The 20,765-nt window shown below is 39.2% G+C and overlaps 1 protein-coding gene across 1 annotated transcript in view; it reads left to right on the top strand.

Annotated features, from left to right (window-relative positions):
- Positions 1-20,765, top strand: part of LOC109914999 (serine/threonine-protein kinase 24) — a 41,050-nt gene that overhangs the window by 1,549 nt on the left and 18,736 nt on the right. Inside the window, exon 2 of the mRNA XM_020514602.2 lies at positions 12,296-12,526. Coding sequence (XP_020370191.2) covers positions 12,296-12,526 — 231 coding nt within the window. The remainder of the gene's footprint in view (positions 1-12,295; positions 12,527-20,765) is intronic.

Here is a 20,765-nt window from a genome sequence, read left to right as displayed (position 1 = left end):
ATCTCTGAAGAAAAAGAGGGCTAGTTTTGGAATGGCAACCTGTAATGAGTGAGTGTCACAGTGATTAATGTTGGTTCCATAATGATTTGCAACATATAGTCATGACTTGGATGACGGAAGTCAGTACTATCACCAAATTTGCACATGATACAAAAATAGGTGAGAAGGCAAGTAATAATAAGGATGACAGAGTCTACAGAAATCTACAGAGTGGGCTAAAATCTAATAGGTGGAATGTAAACTTTTTTATTCACATTTGGATGTGGGTGTTGCTGGCTGGGCCAGAATTTATTGCCTGTCCCTAATTACCCTAGTGACAGTGAACTGCCACCTTGGACTGGTGCAGATAATGCTGTAGGTTGACCCGCAGTGGTGTTAGGAATGAAATTTCAGGAATGTGGGAATATCTGACTTTATGCTTTTTGGCCAGAGGAATAGGGGAGCTGAATATTATATAAATGTGGTATGATTGTAGACAGCTGAAACACAGAGGGATTTCTTCATGCATGAATCTCTCAAAGATAGCACCTAAACCAGCAATTAATAGATATTTCAAAGGAGATAGATTATAAAAATAGTAAGTTCTTTATAAAATTATACATGGCAGTATTAGTCAAACCACACTTCAAATACTGTGAACCACACTTCAAATACTGTGAACAGTTTTGGTCCCCTTATCTATGGAAAGATATACTTGCGTTGGAAGCAGTCTAGATACGATTCACTAGGTTGATCCTGGTTATGAGGGATTTTCCTATGTGAAGTTAAGGTTGGGTCTGTACTGAAGCTGAATGGCCCACATCTACACTATTCATGATCTACAGAAAGACCACTAATGCTGGAGCAATGGATGTTGGGGTGTGCAAGACTAGAATTGGTAGAAAATTGTAATTTTATCACCCATTTCTCCAGGACTATTCCATATCATTCCCTCCCTAAACTTGTATTTATGTCTGCTGTAAACTGACATTTCTTTGACATTTCACTGAAGCATTAAATCAGACAAAATTTAATGCAGAGCCACAGAAAGAGAGTAAAAGACATTAGGGCTAGTAACCAATAGCTTGGTCAGGTACATTTGAAGGCCCAACTTATGTGCATGAAACTATGAAGAGGTTCGCAAACACAAAACTTTAAAATACCACTAAAGCCAGACTTAAGTCGGTTTTTTAAAACTATATAATGTAAAATCAATTGGAGAGATTTGTGACTGTCAGTAAAAAGTTAAAATATGGAGACTTTATACTTCAGAGATTCCATTCGAAATATTCAGAAGCCTGGTTTTTGATGCGTGTTCAATCTTGTGTATCAGTCTATATCATCCATGTCTTTTTTTATTTGACTATTCCAGTGGCTCCTTGGCTGGCTTCCCATTTTCCATCCAAAACTCTGCTAGCCATATCCTAACTCATGTTGTGTCCTGCCCACACTCTTCTGCTGTGTTCACTGGCCTCCATTTAGTTCACAAATTTTAAACGCTCATTTTTTTTTTCCAAAAGCCCTCTGTAACTTTGCTTTTCCCTTTCTCTGTGCTCCTCCAGTTCTGGTCTCTTGTTTAATCCTGATTTTAGGCAACGGCCTAGTGGTATTATCGCTGGACTGTTAAACAGAGACCCAGATAATATTTTGGGGACTCCGGTTCGAATCCTGCCACAGCAGATTATGGAATTTGAATTCAATAAATATCTGTAATTAAGAATCTAATGATGACCATGAATCCACTGCCGACTATTGGAAAAACCCATCTGGTTCACTAATTCCTTTAGGGAAGGAAATCTGCCATCCTACCTGGTCTGTTCTATGTGTGACTCCAGACCCACAGCAATGTGGTTGACTCTTAACTGCCTGCTGGGCAATTAGCGTTGGGCAATAAATGCTGCCAAACCAGCAATGCTGCTCATCCTGTGAATGAACAAAGAAAAAAAAAATCAGTGCCTGATCCTGAAGCTCTGAGGTTTTCTCTGCCTACCTCTCTTTCTTCCTTTAAGATGCTCCTGAGAATCATCATTGCGCAGCTTTTGGTCATCTGCTGAGTGGCCTGAATTTAGTTGCCAGTGACGAAATAAGACTGTCCTTTAAGAAACCTAACTATAAAGATCTGGAAATGTCTATTGTGTGGACTTTTTCACTCTTAGTTTGAATGTGACACGAAGTCAAAGTAATCTCCAGCAACAGTGACAACATAAAATAGGGAGCAAATCTGGAAGTAAAATTCACCAGTTTATGTTGTAGTTACAGATCAATTTCACCAAGAGCGAAATCAATGATTCTAGCACAAACATGAGATCAAGGTAGAAGGTGAAATATCACAAACTTTTAAAATCTATTTAAAATTATGTGCACTTTTTATCATGATGGAGATCTTTTACTTTCCACAAAGATAAAATTAATTTTAAGTCCTTAAAATTTTTGGTGGGAGTAATTATAAACTTAGGACATCATTTTTGCCATAAATTTCATCTCATAGTGACTCAGCATCAAATCGTGCTTAATGCTTCTCTGAAGCACCATTAAAGGCATTGTGTAAACCCAAGTTTAATGTAATCCTGGATCATGAGAATGCACTGTGCAAAATAAACTGTTGCATTGGCAAGAGGGTCAGTAATCAGAGGGGACAGATTTGAGATGATTGGCTAAAGAACGAAGGCTTGAATGTTTGGGTCAGAAATCAACGATGTTGATGCTCATAGGGTTGTAGTGCTTAAAGGGCATCTGAATTTTTTTTAAAGGTGAATTGGATAAATACTTGTAAAAGAAAATTTGCTGGGCTATGGGAAAAGAGCAGGGGAGTTGGTGTAATTAGATACTTATTTGAAACAGTGTGGGCTGAATAACCTATGAATTATATGCATTTGAGCATTGCATTTTCACTATATGCATAGCTATCCAATTGTATAAATTATATGGAGATTTTTAAAAACAAAGTAAGTAAGAAAGGAGCACTTTTGGGTTGGTCTTGTGGCTGTTATTCACTGAGTGGTTTCAATTTCCTGTATGTGACGGTGTTTCTTTGACATCTTGCAAAATTGTTTGAAGTTGTGTAACTTAGATGGTGATGTCCCATTCAACAAATTGTTGTTTGAACTGGCCAAAGCTTGCAGGTTGCTTTTTGTAATTTAAGCTACATACTGTCCTGTCAGTGTCAGTGCTAAATAAATTTATGAACTACTGCACAGGAAGTAATAGCTGCAAATTGCTTACTTTACAAGCAATTTCCTTAACAGTTTTGTAGGCAACATTTATAATGTGGTAACAAAGATAGTGAGGATGGACTTGTACTAGATTGCAACCAGCTACTTTGTCAAATGTGCTGTTCTCTTTCATCACTGTTAAAAATTCGTGTTTAGACAAACCATTGGTTTCAAATTTGGTTTGTCGGGCTGTTTGACAGATTGTTTGCTTATCAACAACAACAACTTGATATTAGAAGATGCCATATAAATTTAAAACTCCACTGTCGTTATACTAAAAAGAACACTGGAAGTACTCAGCAGACCAGGTAGTCTCTTGTGAAGAGACAAATGGCATTAACATTTCAGGTTTATGACATTTTATCATAACTGGGAAAAATTAGAAACTTAATAGGTTTTGAGCCAGAATGGGTGGATCGAGGACAAAATGCCCATCTGTGATAGGATGAATGGGAATTACAGAAGCATTAGTCTTATTGTGGTCAATGATCAACGAGAATGCTGATGGTGCAAGTAAATAAACAAAGTAATCAAAGACATGTCTATAGTAGATGTGCCACTGTCTGAAAGTATGAGAAAATCCAAAATCGCACTTGATTAATTTGACCCATGTGATGATATTACAACACAGTTAAGTTGAGCTTTGTGACCAACAGATCTTAATGTTATGATGATGGAGAATTACTCTTTTTCTCCCACTGTTAATTATACACTTGCCTGCAGCGTAATCCATGTGTGCCGTTCTAAACCTCTTCCCCTTTAGAGCCACGCAGTAAGATTCTATCTGTTTTCCAGTGATGCAGTTATTAATATTCTGCCTGCCAAGTGATGGAGAAGTGATGCACTTCACTCAAGACATTAGAATAGCTGTGGCAATATATACTTTTAGATGAATTACATAATCTGGAGCTATGGATAGCGATGGTAGAGCTTCCAACTTTCTTTATCACATGGGTGACCATAAATCTCTCCTGCTCTTAATTGCCAGACATTGCATGTGTTTGACTGTTTTAGGAATGCACGTTCCTTGGCTATCAAGTCCTGGATTAGGACTCCAATTTAGCGTCCCTGCCTTGGAATCAAAAACTCTACACACTGAACCACAAGACCTATCTCACAAACCAAATGCACTAAGAAAAAAGACAAGATCTTAAAAGTCTAAATTGAGATGTTACTTTCTTTGTAGTGAAGAGAATCTCAAAGCAAGAATAAAAAGCAAAAAAAAAGTGGGTAATGGTTATGATTGTTGAACTCTGTTGAGCCACGAAGACTGTAAACTGCTGTTGCTATTCCTCACTTGAACAGTGTCGGAAGCAGTGAGAAAGCAGGACAGAACATCAGTTGAATATATCAGTTTAAGTCTTCCTGAGTGGACAGAGACTGAGTTTTCACTACTAAAGAGATTTGTAAATTTGCTTGAGGCCAGTGATCTATCACTTGACATTACTTTGATAGCTTGTAAGATACAGCATTTTTCAGATGGTCATGGGAGATACTTGTCTTCTTTTGTAATAAGTGTTTCATTCCCTATTTCCAGCGCAAAATTACATGCAGCAAGAATAAATCATGGAATAATAAAGCCCTGCAAAAAGGTTCCTTTCAAGTATTTGTCCAACTGCATTTTGTAAGTTATTAATAAATATGCTTTGACAATCCAAAATAAACAATTTCCAAGCTCTGCATCTCTGTTATCTTTTAGCCAACTTACTTGGCTGTCTGTCTCCTCCACATTGAATTCTGGCATTTTGTTCAGGTTGATAAATCTCTCTCTGGCCTTGTCCATTCCCAGTAACTGTGGTCGTCTTCAGTCACTACCAGTTAGTATTCATCCTCTGTCATAGAGATGTACAGCACAGAAACAGAACATTCAGTCCAACTCTTCCATGCTGACCAGATATTCTAGATAAGTCTAGTCCCATTTGCAAGCATTTGGCCCATATCCCTCTAAACCCTTCCTATTCATATACCCATCCGGATGCCTTTCAAATGTTGCAATTCCTTTCCAGCTTCCACTCCTGACCTATCCAATTGCAATAGACAGGATGAAGTAATTTCCCAGTGAATGGATGAGATTGAAGCTCTGCAGTTCTGCCATGACCAGTGGTGAATGGTAATTGGCAAAGAAACAACTGACAGGAGGAGCAGCCTCCAGAAAATATCCCAGGCCATATTGATGGGGGATGTCCAGCACATCACTGTAAAAGGCATTTGCATCCATCTTCAGCCAGATGTGAAGAGTGGATGATCCATCTCAGCCTCCTCCTGAGGTAAATTAACTCTCATCTTCTCAAAAGTGTTAATTAACTTACTCCATGTGATTTCAGGAAACAGCTAAAAATACTGAAAAGACTTTGGGCCCAATAAAAGTACTGATGACGTTTATTCCAAAATTTGCCATCTCCCTAGCCAAGCTGTTCCTGCACAGCTATAAGTTGAGATCTACTCACAAATATGGAAAATTGCCCAAGAATGTCATGTCCTCAAAAATCAGGACAAATCCAACCTAGCCAATTACTGCCTTGTCAGTCAATAAGTTTATAAGATATAGGAGGTCCACTATTCAATAAGATCGTGGTTGACTGATAATCCTCAACTCTGATTTTCTGCCTTTTCCCCATACTGTTTGATTCCCTTACTGATTTAAAATCTGTCTCTCGCAGCCATGAATATAGTTAATTGAGCAGTTCGACAGCCTTCTGAGGTAAAGAATTCCACAGATTCACCACCCTCTGAGAGAAGAAAATCCTTCTCATTCTGTCCTAACTGGATGATCCCTTACTTGGAGATTATATCCTGTGGTACTAAACTCTCCCACAAGTGGAAATAACCTCTTAGACTCTACCCTGTCAAGCCCCTAAAAATCTTAAATGTTTCAATGAGGTCACCTCTCATTCTTGTAAACTGCAACAAGTACAGGCCCAAGCTACTCAACCTGTCATAACAAAATCCCTCCGTGCCTGGGATTAATCTAGTAGTGAATCTACTCTGGACTGCCTGCGATGCCAGCATTTTTAACCAAAATGTTCACAGTATTCTAAGTGTAGTCTAACTGGTGCCTTACGTAGTATTAGCAAGACATCCTATTTTTATGCACCATTCTCTTTGAAATAAAAGCCAGTATTCGGTTTTTCGTCTCCAATAGCTACTGAACTTGTAAGTTAGCTTTTTGTGATTTGTGTATAAAGGCTCCTAACTCTGTCTCTGCTATTATTTCTACAGTTTTCCTCCATTTAAGTAATGTCTGGCTAATTTATTCTTCCTGTCAAAGTGCACAACATTGTGTTTTCCATCTGCTAAGCTTTTGCCCACTCATCTAACCTGTCCGTATCCCTCTGCAGATTCTTTGTGTCATCCTCACCACTTCCTTTCCCATCTATTTTGTGTTGTCTGTAAACCTGACTATGGTACGTTCACTTCCCTTATCTAAGCCGTAAATAAATATGGCCTCATCACTGATCCCATTTGCACTGCATTAGTTACAGGTTGACATTCTGAAAATAACCATCTTTATCGCAATACTTTTGTATTGGGTAGCCATTCCTCTATTTATAGTATATTCCTCTAGGCAACATGGGTTTCTATCTTGTTACATAGTCTGATGAGTGACACTTTATCAAATGCCTTTTGGAAGTTCAAATCTAGGTTCCTCTTTATCTTGCTTGTTACCCCTTCAAAGAATTCTAACCAATTTGTCACGTGTAATTTCTCCTTCAAAAAGCCATGCTGACTCTTCTTGATTATTAGTTATTTCCAAATGCTTTGCTGTTGCAACATTTAAAATAAACTCTAACATTTCCCCAATAACAGATGTAAATGTAATTGGCCTATAGTTAACCTATTTTTTAAATTCCCTTTCCTTTTTGAGTAATGAGTTATATTGGCAACTATCAATCCAATGTTCTCTCAGTCTTCAGCAAAGTTATGGAAGGAGTCATCAACAGTGCTGTAACAAGGTATTTACAAAGGAATAACCTGCTCACCAATGCTCAGTTTGGATTCTGCCAGGGCCGCTCAATTCCTGACTTCATTACAACCTTCGTGCATACATGGAGCTGAACTCCAGACATGAGATGGGATTGACTGCCCTTGATATTGAGGCAGTATTTGTCTGAGTTTGGCGTCAAGCCAAAACTATAGTCTTTAGAACAAAAGCAGAAATTGCTGGAGAAATTCAGCAGATCTGGCAGGATTTGTAGAGAGAAAGCAGTGTTAACACTGGAGTCCCAATGACCCTTCAGCGTTCTGAACTGCCACTGAACTCCAAGTATTAACTTTGCTTTCTCTCCACATGCTGCCCGACCTGCTGAGTTTCTTTACAGCAATTTCTGTTTTGGTTTCAGGCCTTCATACGCAGTTCTATGTTTTACTTTAGAGTCAATTAGAATTGGTGGAGAACTCAGCTGGTTGGACGAAGAAAGGTCTGGCAGCATCTGTGGAGAGAAAAACAGAGTTAATGTTTCGAATCCAGTACACCTCTTTTTCTTTGGACTCAACGTTAACTTTGTTTCTCTTTCCAAAGATGCTACTAAACCTACTGAGTTTCTCCAGCCATTTTTTAATTTAAGATTTTCAGTATTTGTAGTATTTTGCTTTTATTATTGGTATTGTGGCCAGCTGGCAAAGCCATGTTGAGCCAAGTAGCCACCACATTTGCTGTAACCATTGTACACTTCTTTATATAGCTGACCTTTTTTTTTAAAAAAACCATTTACAGCATAGCTGTTTCACTTGAAATCTCTGCCAACTCGCTGTCTATGTTCGTTCAAAACTTCTTGGACATTTGAGTTTGTTGTGATTAGAATTCTTCTTTAAGATTATTCTACCATCTATCTACTGACACCCGAGTAGTGATGCTTATTGTTAGACTGCTACTAAGCAAAACTGATCAGTAGTAATTTGGTGATTTCATGGGGTGTTAAAGTAGGATTAAAATAGGATCTTCTACCATGCTATGTCACTGAACTGAGCGTAGCAGTAAGACAGTCAAACGATGGTCATTAATAAATTCTGTAGAAAATTTAGTAGAAATAACTTTACACAAAGAGTGGTTAAAATATGGAACTTACTCTGACAATAGTGGTTGAGGCAAATGGCTTGGATGCATTTGAGAGGAACCTTAATTAGCATTAGGATGAGACGGATTGGGCAGGATGTATAGCATAAACAATGGCACAGACCAGCTGGGCTGTTTCTGATTTATAAGTGCTACGTAATATGTTGAAAAAGAACTGAAAGGGCCTAGTATTGTCATAAAACCTGTTTAGTGTATTGGTATCAACATGTTGTAAGAAAAACCCTACTTCAAAGTCAGCTTTAATGTGTTCCAGCACAATCGTTGTAGCTCAAAGCAAGCCAGATGCAGCCCATGTTTAGAAGTACAGATATGATCATTGTATTGCAGAGTATTTTACAGTTCAGGTGAATAAATTAAAATGCCACTTCTACTTTATAGTAATGCAAGTGACAGTATCGCTTCCAACGTAACAAACTATCTGCTAAAATTCTGCCATCATGCAATTTTCAAGCTTGTCTCTCATCCAATAATTGTACGTTTTGTTGGTAACGTTGGCCTAATGTCTTGGAAAGTGTTCACAATATCACAAGTTGAAAGCTGTCTCTTTTCAAACCATTAATTGTTAATTTAAGTGTGTCATTATATATGTCAATTATATGACTGCAACTGAGACACAAAAATATGTGATTGGGAGCTAGACAATGTTGTCAGGAGAGACTGCCTCTGCACTCTGCATTTGAAGTACAGACACAAGCAACAATTAGTGTAGTGCCATTAACATTGTAAAATATCCAAAGGGTCTTCATAGGATTGTTGTCAAGTAACACTTGACACTGAGCCATGTAAGGATATATTCGTGTAGATGGCCAAAAATTTGGACAAATTCATTGCTTTTAAGCAGAGTTTTGAAGGAGGGGCAAGGATGAAGATCACTGGAGTAAATTCCAGGGCCAGGGGCCTCGTGACCTCCAATGGTGGAACAGTTAAATTTGGTGATGTGCAGGAGTGCAGAAATTTGAGGAATGTAGAGTTGTTGAGTCTACAGAGGTAGGGAATTATGAGGCCATGGATGGATTGGAAAACAAAAATGAAAATTTTAAAATCAAGGCATCCCATGGCCCAGAGTGCGAGAAACAGAAACAGGCTCTTTCTGTATTTCGCACTCTGTTTCTCGCACGCTGTTTCAGTCCCTCTGTTTATCGCACTCTTGTTTCTCGCATTTTGTTTCTCGCACTCTGGATTGCATTACAATCTGGAGCCAGTGTAGGTTAATAAGTGCATGGACGATGGGTGGATCAGACTTGATGTAAGCAAAGGTATGGGTAGCAACAGTTCTGAATGAGCTCATATTTTTGAAGGTTTGAAATCAACTAGGGAACCATAGAGGAAGAGGTAGCTGCTCTAGAATGAGCGTCTGATCAGGGTTAATAGAGCATTAGATGAAGTGCACAATTTCTAATCAGTGACTGCTTGCATTTATAAGGCTCTTTTTGCAACTTTAGGATGTCCCAAAATGATTTGCAGTCAATGTAATTCTTTTTAAATGTGATCACTATTGTATTTAAGAAATGCTGCAGCTGTTTTTATGCACAATAAGCTCCTACGTATAGACAGTCATACAGCATGGAAATGACCCTACAGCTTAACTTGGTACGGACCAGATCTCCCAATTTGACCAAGTCCCATTTGCCAGCATTTGACTCATATCCCTCTAAACTCTTCCAATTCATATACTCATCCAGATACCTTTTAAATGTTGTAATTATACTCATCTCCACCACTTCCTCTGGCAGTTCATTCCACACGTGTACCATCTTTGCATGAAAATGTTGCCCCTCAGGTCCTTTTTAAACCTTCCCCGTCACCTTAAACCTATGCCCTTTAGTTTTGGACTCCCTCACCCTTGGAAAATGACCTTGGTTTTTCATCCTATCCATGCTCCTCATGGTTTTATAAACCTCTACAAGATCACCCCTCAGCCTCTTACACTCCAGGGGAAATATCCCCAGCCTAGTCAGTCTCTCCCTATTACTCAAACCCTCCAATCCCGGTAAATCTTTTCTGCACCCTCTCCATTTGGTATTTGCCACGTCTGGCTATATGTGGTGCTGTGTAAGGATTGTTTGAGGTGGCTTCTTGCCACCAATTCTCCATTATCTTGGGCCTAACTAGTTTGATTTTATAAATATTAAGTCTATTACAATCATATTGAGTTGAACATGTTGTAAGGAGATGAGTTAAATATTCTTGCAGATTCTGCAAGATTCGAGTTGAAATGTCTTTGCTATTTTTTAAACAAAATTTCTGAACGAACTAAATTGTTGGCGAAGAATAGAAATAGTTGATGCACCACCTTAGAATATCTACAAAATAGATACGGTCCTTACTTAACAAGAAGGATTATGGCACGAGTAGAAGTCAAAGCAGTAAGTAGAACTGTATTTGGTCAGGAATAATCACTCGGACCTTAGAGAGCTTGTACGATAGATCGGGTCTCTCTTAAAGCGAGAATACAATTCCTCATCTCCAACCATAGTTAACAGGTGACATCAGTAGAAAGGATGGAGCCAATGTCACATGAGCATGAAACAGCGGTATGACAAATAAAACTCAGTTCCATATTTTTTCTGAATTTTCAAAAATTTTAACACTGCTGGAATTACTATATATAAGCTTTGCTGGAGCACCACCCTCAACCTCAACCATCCTTGCCGTGTTCATTGCTCCACATCTCAAATATCATCCAATAAAGGATCCTCAGGGCTTTCTTTAGCTCACGGAACTACCCAGTTTACATAGCTGCCTAGTCACTATTGATTGAAGTGCTTTGGGCGGACTCTCAGTCTAAATTTGTTGCCAAAAATAATGACTATAATGCACAACAGCAATTTCACATGAAGGAAGACGCATGATTAAGCATGAATATCGAAAGGTAGTTGGTTGAAGGATAAATATTGGCCAGGACGTAGAGAGAACATCCTGCTTTTATTTGAATAGTGCCATGGAATCTTTCACATATACTTGAGATAACAGACATGGCTTTGGTTTAATGTAGTTTTGAAAGATGACATCTCAGACAGTGCATTTGCTTCACAATACTGAACTGAACTTTTATGCTCATGCCTCTGCATTGAGACTTGAGCCCAGAGCTTTCTGATCCTGAGTGCTCCTCACTGAGCCACAGTATAATTGACATTCATTTCATTCCATAACGCGATCCAATTTGAATTGGATATTTACAACCACTAATGTACTATGTCATAAGTATGGTAGTGTGAGGAAATGTGCTTATTATGCAGGCTACTTTTGTCTATCGTGTGATTACAAAGTTTTTGGTCCTTGTCCAAATTTTTTCCTTTTAAGGAGTTTTTACAATAACTTGTACCAATAAATCTCCAATTAGTACTAACATTCATCCTTAGCAAAGTTAGGGTTCTGTCAGTTCTGAAGAAGCGTCACTGGATCCGAAATGTTAAACTCTGATTTCTGTCTACAGATCCTACCAGACCTTGAGGTTTTCCAGCAATTTCTGTTTTTGTTTTGGATTTCCAGCATCCACAGTTCTTTTGGGGTTTATTCAACCCTTACCAAAGTTTGTTTTTTTTAATTTAACTTGATTTGTGATTTAAGCAAATTTCTTAAGGACAACTTTTTAATTTTGAAAAATGAAAACCTGTCAATGCTAGTAAGTTATCAAAAGATGAGGAACCCATGTATATGATATCATCTATATTAAACCTTGCGTTGGTGAAAATGGTTGACCTCGGAACTGTCTTTCTAGGTCTACATTTATGTAAATAGGCTGTGCTCTTGCCTCTGACTCAGAGGTTGTGGTTTGTAGATTTGACTTGAGACCTGAGCGCACAATCCATGCTAATACAGCGTCCTGAAAAGTGGAGCATCTGGTTGTTACAGTTTCTGGAGCTTGCTGTGTATCCTACATTGAAGCAGTTTAAAAATGCTTTATTGATTGTAAAATGATTTGGGATGCCCCATGATTATAAATGACCTGTAGCAATGCACATTTTTCTTTGACATTTAGCACAATTTTAATTGCATTTCTAACATTCTGTTTACTTCTTTTCTTTAGAATTTGAAAGCAGATCCAGAAGAACTATTTACAAAGTTGGAGAAGATTGGAAAGGGTTCCTTCGGTGAAGTTTTTAAAGGAATAGACAACCGGACTCAGAAAATTGTGGCCATAAAAAATATTGATCTTGAAGAAGCTGAAGATGAAATTGAAGATATTCAGCAGGAAATAACTGTCCTAAGTCAGTGTGATAGTCCATATGTTACAAAGTACTATGGATCCTATCTGAAGGTGAAACTTATAACTTTACATGTTTTTTTTAGGGGAATGAGACATGATAAAGTGAGAAAAGAGCTCAGGTGATTGGACCTTAAGTAAATGGCATCAAATGTCTTACTGTGCTTTCCATGCAAGTTTAGTCCAAACCAGTTTTGAGATTAAGTGAAAACTCTGATTTTACTGAAGTCTTAATTTGCCAAAACATTATCAATGGCGGGAGGTGCTGGTGTAGGGAAGGGACAAGATTAGGCATATCATACAATACGTCCTACCAAGGGGGGAAAAATAGTCTTCCAAACAGATTGAGGGTTTCTTTGTGTTACATTTTGGACTTCACTATATGATATCACTGTAGAGCTTGTTGGTGTGGTTCTCTTGGTGTTCAAGATTAGAACAACCATAGTTAAGTTGTTGTGTTTCATTGCCTTTAGACTCCGCCATCTTGCTAGTTACATCATAAGATCAGTCCAGCTGTCTGATCTAAAAGCATAGGCACCTCAGTTGTAGGACTCTATGGCGCACTGCAGAGCGTTCATCTCAGCTGCTTTACCGTTTTCAAAAGCTGTGTATTGGAGGAGCTGATATTTGCTGACATCATTTCCTACCTGCTTCCAACACAATTCCGTCCGTCAGGTCTGAATCAAACCTTGATCAATTTACAGCTGTTCCTCCCTACTGAACATGTTCAACTCTGCAGGTCTTTCAGCTTCCTACTATTCTTTTGCTTTCCCAAGTTTGATTAGCTCTTAGATAAGCCTTCTCATTTCCCTTGACATTCTCCAAAGGCGTTCATTGAGACACTTATCAGCGCGCCCTTGTGTGCAGCAGCCCCAACTGCCCATCATCCACCTCTGTCCAACTCCTCGCCCCCAGCATCAACCCTATGGACTCTCTTCAGCGGATCAGCTCTTGCCACTCTTCTCCGCATCTCTCCCAGGCTGTTTGTTTATACATAAGCAAGGTGCTCGCTATGCATGGGCTTATTGTAGATAATAACCTTGATTTCATGTGTGTGGCCAAATTGGAAGGGCGAATAAATTCCCCTTTTCACTCCTGAAGTTGGTTATAACAGTGTTTTAATATTTAAAAGATTTTTTTTTCCTAATTCAGTGTATATTTGACCATGTATAAAGCTATATGATTAAATAAACTGAACAGATCTCTTGAGTTTAAAAAAAGGAAAAGAAGTTACTTTTATTGTAAAATTCACTCACGTGAAAACTTACGAACAAAGTAAAACCTATTTCAAATCCTGTGGTGTGCACACATTAGCGTGCAAAAATAGAACAAGTTATAGGGTGGGGCGGTGGAGTTGGGACAAAGAAAGTTCATCAATGGAAAGAAATATACATTTTAATATTCTTTTGGTGGTCTTTGAAGTTCTGGGCTGTGACAGTTGACGCAAACCGGATTTTGTTCCAGAGACGATCTCAATTCATCATGCTCCATCTACTGTAGTCCTCCTACCCTTCCTTAATCACTCCCTCAGTATAAACTCCCCATTCATATTCACGACTGGATGTTGGACCTTGCCAGTACTGGTGCTGCCTCAACCACAAACTGTTTCTGATTACTTCCTTCTATTAATCACCACCCGCACTTCTCTTTCCCCTTTTCATCCCTATATATTTCTGTATCCACCCTCCTCAATTCACTTGGAAGTGCATTTTGCTAAAGCTGAATTGTCTATCCATTGGTCCTCCATTCATCAAGATGTTTTTCCAGTCGGTGGTCTACTCATCTACAACCTTGCCTCCGGCTTTGATGTTCTTTTCCTCAGTTAAAACTGTGACTTTCTGTCATGCTGGCTATTAAGCCCCACCTCCCATTCACCCCAAGGACAGCCTGCTTTGCCACTCTCTCAAATCAGAGGTATATAGATTTAAACAAAATCGGCAGGCTCAAAATCAGTTGAGCTATTTACCGCCATGATCTTGCTGGACCTCATAATGCACTATCAGGTGCTGCTCTCATGTAGCAAAACTGTTCACTTTTGCAGGATCATTCTGCCACACCGCAGAGACATTTGGCTTTTCTCTGCTCCTCTCCATTTTGTTAAGTTCCCTCCTCCCTCTCCTCTGACATGATCCCCAATAGTGAGTGAGAAATGTTCTTTGATGGCTGTGACTTAGAACAAGTGCATCAATGAGCTGTTGCTGCCATGATCCTTCCCTCCCTAGTCAGCAGCACAAAAAACCCAATTTGTTCAACCTTCCCTTGTTGCTGCAGTTGTTCGTTAGCTGGCCGAGCCAATTGTTCCGTGGTGTGCGGACACTTTGTTACCATTATAGGCAACTTCATCAGTGTGACCCCTAATCGAAACGTTGGTGTTCTGCTCCATTCCAAATTTATATGATCCTCTGGTGTGATGGTCTCGTCACTTCTGGTTCTGTTTCTTTAGCAGCGATCTGTATACGGGATCTATTTCAATGTGTTTGTCAATGGAGTCCCGTGTTGAGAACCAGGCTTCCAGAAATTCCCTTGCATGTCCATTGTTCGCTTGTTCCAGTTGAACTGATGGCCCTCATTGTCTGTGTGTATCGAGACAAGCGAATGTTGGTCGTGTCTTTTTATTGCATAAGTGAGTGCAATAAATATTCCGTTGGACAAATGGGGAGGAAACTGAGGACCAGGATACACGAACACCAGCTGGCAATAAATTTTCTCTCAGACCTTAAAAGTTTCCTTGTCGGTTCACCTCTTCTTTCCAGAAATCATTGTTGAATCTTCTTTAAGTTGATTCTGATGCAGTTATATCCTCGAATTTGTTAGTGATTGAACAGTTTTTAAATGACTATAGAATGGGAAAGGAAGGAGGGGATAAAGAATAAAAAGGAAATTTTGTGATATGGTGGTGGACCAGCTTTTTTTTTATTCCTTCAAGGGATATGGATGTTGCTAGGCCAGCATTTATTGACTAAAGGTATATAATTGGGCAGTGTGTTTGTCAAGCACATACTTGCTGAAATTTAGACATAAATGCTAATTAGAAAATGTGGCAAAGTGTCATGTAGGGTGGCTGACCAAACTTTGGCCATGATCGCATCCAGTGTATCAGTTTTCATTGCTTGATGTTCTTATTTAGTTAAATACAGGCGTTTTGATTTGTGGACAGATTATTAAACAAAAATTAAAATTGAAGCAACTTTGTGGATGAGATGTTATTAAGTTAGTTTGGAGTTCACACCCAGAGCAGTGTAGCATTTATGTGTCAGTCATTGACCTGCCACAGGAATTTGCAAATGCAAATCATTTGATGCTGAAAATCTTGCCCCTCTGGCCAAGTATTGTTGGGGGATACACCTATAATATCAACCCATTCTTAATTGCCCAGAGGGCAGTTAAAAGTCAGTCATGTTGTTGTGGGTCTGGCACACATAAACCAGACCAGATAAGGATGGCAGATTTCCTTTCCTAAAGGGCATTAAAAGACAAAAGATGACAGTGCAAGGCAAAAATGGGGTGTGGTGAAGAGTGGATATGGAGGAGATTACCACACCGTAACAGAGGGGAAAGGAAGCGCAGCAAATCTGGCAAAGAAGAGAAGGCTGCTCTGTCATGGAAAGGTGCGGAGTCATGGTGTACAGTTCACCAATCCTTAAGGTGGCTGCAACTAGAACACTAGAAGTAGTGGAGAAATTATCCCGTTGATGTCACTAAGAGCTGGGGGGGAAGGACGTAAAATATTATAGAATGGGCTTATGATCTAGTGTGAGAAGAAATGTCCCAGAATGCAATGTCAGAATCACAGAATTGCTACAGTGCAGAAGGAGGCCATTCAGCCCCCTCATGTCTGCTCTGGCTTCCTTAGCATTTAAATTTAGCGCCAATCTTGTGCCTTTTCCATCTAACCCTGCACATTGTTACTATTTAAGTAATTTTTCAATGCCCTCTTTAAAGATTCAGTTGAACCTGCCTGTGTCACTCTTCCTGGCAGAGCATTCCCAGACCCCAGCTTTGCTGTGTGAAAAAAGTTATTTCTTGCATCTCGTTTGCTTCTTTTGCAAAACACTTTAAAACTACATCTTCTGCTTCTCGATCCCTTTATGAACAGGAATAGTTTATCCCATCTATTCTGTTCAGATTCCTTGTGATTTTGGACACTTCGATCAAATCTCCTCTCCAAGGAAAATAGTTCCAATTTTTTAAATCTTTCCTTATAACTGAAGTGTCACTTCCCTGGAACATTCTCGATGACCTTTTCTGAGCCCTCTTCAATTCATTCTCTTCCTTCATTTAGTATGGTGCCCAGAAATGCACACAATAATCCATAGTCATACAACATGAAAACAGACCCTTTGGTCCAACTCATCCATGCCAACCAAGTTTCCCAAAGTAAACTAGTCCCGGTTATCTGCGTTTGCCCATACCCTTCCAAACCTTTGCTATTCATGAACCTGTCCAAACGTCTTTTAAATGTTGTAACTGTACCTGCATCTACCGCTTCCTCTGGCAGTTCATTCTGCATACGAACCACCCTCTGTGTGGAAAAGTTGTCCTTCAGGTCCCTTTAAAATCTTTCTCCTCTCACCTTAAAAATATGCTGTCTAGTTTTGAACTCCCCTGCGCTAAGGAACAGACCTTTGCACTTTACCTTACGAAAGCCCCTCGTGATTTTATAAACCTCTACAGGGTCAACCCTCAACCTTCTAAGCTCCAGTGACAAAGTCTCAGCCTATCCAGCCTCTCCTTATAACTCAAATCCTCCAATCCCTTGTAAATCTTTTCTGAACTCTCTCCAATTTCATAATATCCTTCCTATAGCAGGGTGACCAGAACTGCACACAGTATTCCAAAAGTACCATCTCAACATGACTTCCCCCAACTCCTATACTCAAGCTGAGGTCAAACCAGGTCTTGTATAAGTTCATCATAACATCTTTACTTTTGTATTCAAACCCTTATTAATGGAATCTAGATACTGTATGCTTAATTAACAGCTCTCTTAATCTGTTCTGTCATGTTTAATGCCTTGTGTACATTTTCACTCAGATCTCTGCTCCTGCACACACTTTAGAATCATATCTTTTATATTTACTCTCCATGTTCTTTGTACCAAAGTGGATCATCTCTCACTTCTCTGCCAGCCAAAGCAGCTGGGTTTTCTAGATTAAATCGGTACCAGGTATAAAAGTAAAACTCACAGTTTTATCACATTTGTAAAACTATGCAGGGCACTGGTTAGACCGTACCTGAAATACAGCAAACCATTTTGATCCCTTTATCTAAGGAAAGATGTAGTCACGCTGGCAGCAGCCTAGAGATGGTTCACTAGGTTGGTCCTGGGTTTGGAAAGACTGTGCTTTGAAGACGAGTTTAGTAGGCTTGGTCTGTGCCTCGTGCTTCTAAATGAGAAATCTTATTGAAACATACAAGATTCATAGGGGACTTCACTCTTAGAGTAGGTGAGGAAAAGATTTTTCCTGTTGTGGGATAATTATGAACTAGAGGGCATAATCCCAGTGAGGGATCATTTAAGAAATGATAAGGAATTTCTTCTCAGAAGCAGTGAATCTGTGGAATTCTTTACAGCAGAGGGCTCTCAAGGCTGGATCATTAAGTTTATTCAAGGCTGGAATAGATTTTTAATTAGTAAGGGAGTCGAAGGGGGAAAGGACAGGAAAGGGGACTTAAGGCTTATCAGATCAGTCATGATTCCATTGAATGGACTACTTTCTGCTCCTATGTCTAATGGTCTTTCACAACCTCACTATTTTATAATCAATGAAGTATTTTCAAAGTGTTGGCACAATTTAGAGTCATAGAGTTGTGCAGTACGGAAACAGACCCTGCGGTCCAACTCATGTATGCTGACCAGATATCTTAAATTAATCTAGTCCCAGATTAGTTTGCCAGCACTTGGCCTATATCCCTCTAAACCCTTCCTATTCATATACCCATCCAAATGCCTTTTAAATGGTGTAATTGTACCAGCCTCCACCACTTCTTCTGGCAGTTCATTCCATAAATGCATCACCATCTGCATGGAAAAAATTGCCCCTTAGGTCCATTTTATATCTTTCACCTTAAACCTACGTCCTGTAGTTTTGGACTCCCCCTACCCGGGGAAAAAAGATCTTGTCAAAAGCATGGAAGTCCGTTTATACTAAGCAGGCTTCCGTAAACAGCCTCTGGTTGTTTGAGGGATAAATATATTCATCAGGACAGAGAGTGGAAGGAAACCTCTTCAAAATAACGGTTATGTGATCTTTCACATCCCTAACAGAGCAGACCAGGCTCCTCTTTGGTATTTCATTCAAACGACAGCACTTGTAATGCTGCAGCACTTCTTTAGCATTGGCACTGGCCACGTCAACTTGGATTTTGTTCTTGCTAAATCTACGGATTGGAACTTAATCCCACAACCATCTAATTCAGAGGCAAGAGTGCTACCAATGAGCCATAGCTGTAACTACCCCTATTGTAATTTTGGGAAGCTCTCGGTATGACAGGAAGTCTTCTTCCAAAATTTAGAAATTTTAAAATAATTCAGTGTAATGTTCTCAACAATCTAGAAATCATGGAGAAAGTAACCGCAAGTTCATGCTTCCCCTATTGTTAGTCCAAAAAAACCCAACAATTTATGATCAGGAATAAATACTTTGAGTTATTATTGCCAGACATTACTGATTAATTTGCCATTAGCTTCGCAAAAAATGAAAACCAAATGTCCCCTCTGTTGTACGCTGCGAAGTTGATTGATTATGCTATTGGTACAAATTATAAATTTTGTAGCAGCCATTTAAAACTAGTTCTTTCATATCAAAACGTCATGTTAATTGTGTGTTTTAGGATCCTGACATGAAACTCAGCCATTCCAGCCCAGAGAAAGAGCAGTTGAAACTCTGGTGTTGCTCACACACAAATAGTAAATTGTTCTGAGAGGTTATTTTAACATTCTGTTATTTTTCGTTGTGTCTTTGCTCTCATCATCCAATTTTACTTCCCCTTGCTTTGTAATCATTCTGACTCTTATTCATCCCATTTCCTTCTCCATTATTTTTACTTCTTTCCTCAAAGCTCATTGACTAACAGGATAGAGTGTTGGATTAGTAATCAAAACAAAAATGTTGGAAATACTTAGCAGGCCTAAGTTAACTTTTATAGAATGTTTGTCCTATTGAAGATGAGGACTGAGACAATCTGTTGACCTCAGTCCACCAACATCAGCTTTTACTATCGGCAAATTGTAGCTTGGAAATAATACCTTTTGGTGAGGTAGAATCCAACTCACTGTATTTGCCATGACATAATACTAGAAATAGGCACAACACTATCCTGTCCTGGAACCTGCTCCCCCATTCAGTATGATGCTGGCTGACTCTGCTTTTCTTGATCGTCATGTTCCCTTGATTCCCTCAGTATCTGATTGGTTGCCATGTTTTCAAATTATATCAGTGACTTCAAAAGTACTTTATTGGCTGCAGAGATCTTTCAGTACATCCTGAGATTGTAAAAGATTCTTCTTGCGTGCAAGTCCTTTTACACACCTGGCTTGATTACGGAGTTCACACTTCTTATCCACTTCATTTGATTTGGACATGAATATCCTGCTTTTTGTGAACAAGTCTAAATCGAGTGAGGTAGTATTTGGTTGATTTTCTACAATCTAAAGTACCTCTTCTTTGAAATCTGCAAATTAATACAGTATCAGTAATTATTGGCAAATTCTGCCATCTTCACTGGTAATTATATTTTACTGCTGTAGTTTCAATAAGGTTACAACACAGCTGTGAATATGCTTCAAAAGTACTTTATTGCCTATAAGCACTTTGGGCTATCAGGAAATTGTTAACAGCATTACAAGTTCCACTTTTCGCTATAGGTGTTTTGTCAATGTATGGTTCTGAATCCTGTTTCGTTATCAAATAGTAGACCATAAGATATAGGAGCAGAATTAGGCCATTCGGCCATGGCTGATATCTTTTTCAACTCCATTCTCCTGTTTTTCCCTGTAACCTTTGATTGCTTTATTAATCAAGAACCTATCTATCTCTATCTTAAATACACCCAATGATTGGCCTCCACGGCCTTCTGCGGCAATGAGTTCCATGGATTCACCACACTCTGCCTAAAGAAATTCCTCCTCACCTCAGTTCCAACGGGTTGTCTCTATATTCTAAATCTGTACCCTCGGGTCTTAGTCTCTCCTACTGCTGGAAACATGTTCTCCGCGTCCACTTGGAGACAGTAAGAACTGCACATCCTGGAGTCAGAGTCAATACAGTGTGGAGCTGGAGGAACACAGCAG

Source organism: Rhincodon typus, chromosome 6 (genome assembly GCF_021869965.1).
Source record: "Rhincodon typus isolate 14 chromosome 6, sRhiTyp1.1, whole genome shotgun sequence".
Classification (NCBI taxonomy): Eukaryota; Metazoa; Chordata; class Chondrichthyes; order Orectolobiformes; family Rhincodontidae; genus Rhincodon; species Rhincodon typus.
This window is presented reverse-complemented; position numbering and strand designations above follow the sequence as displayed.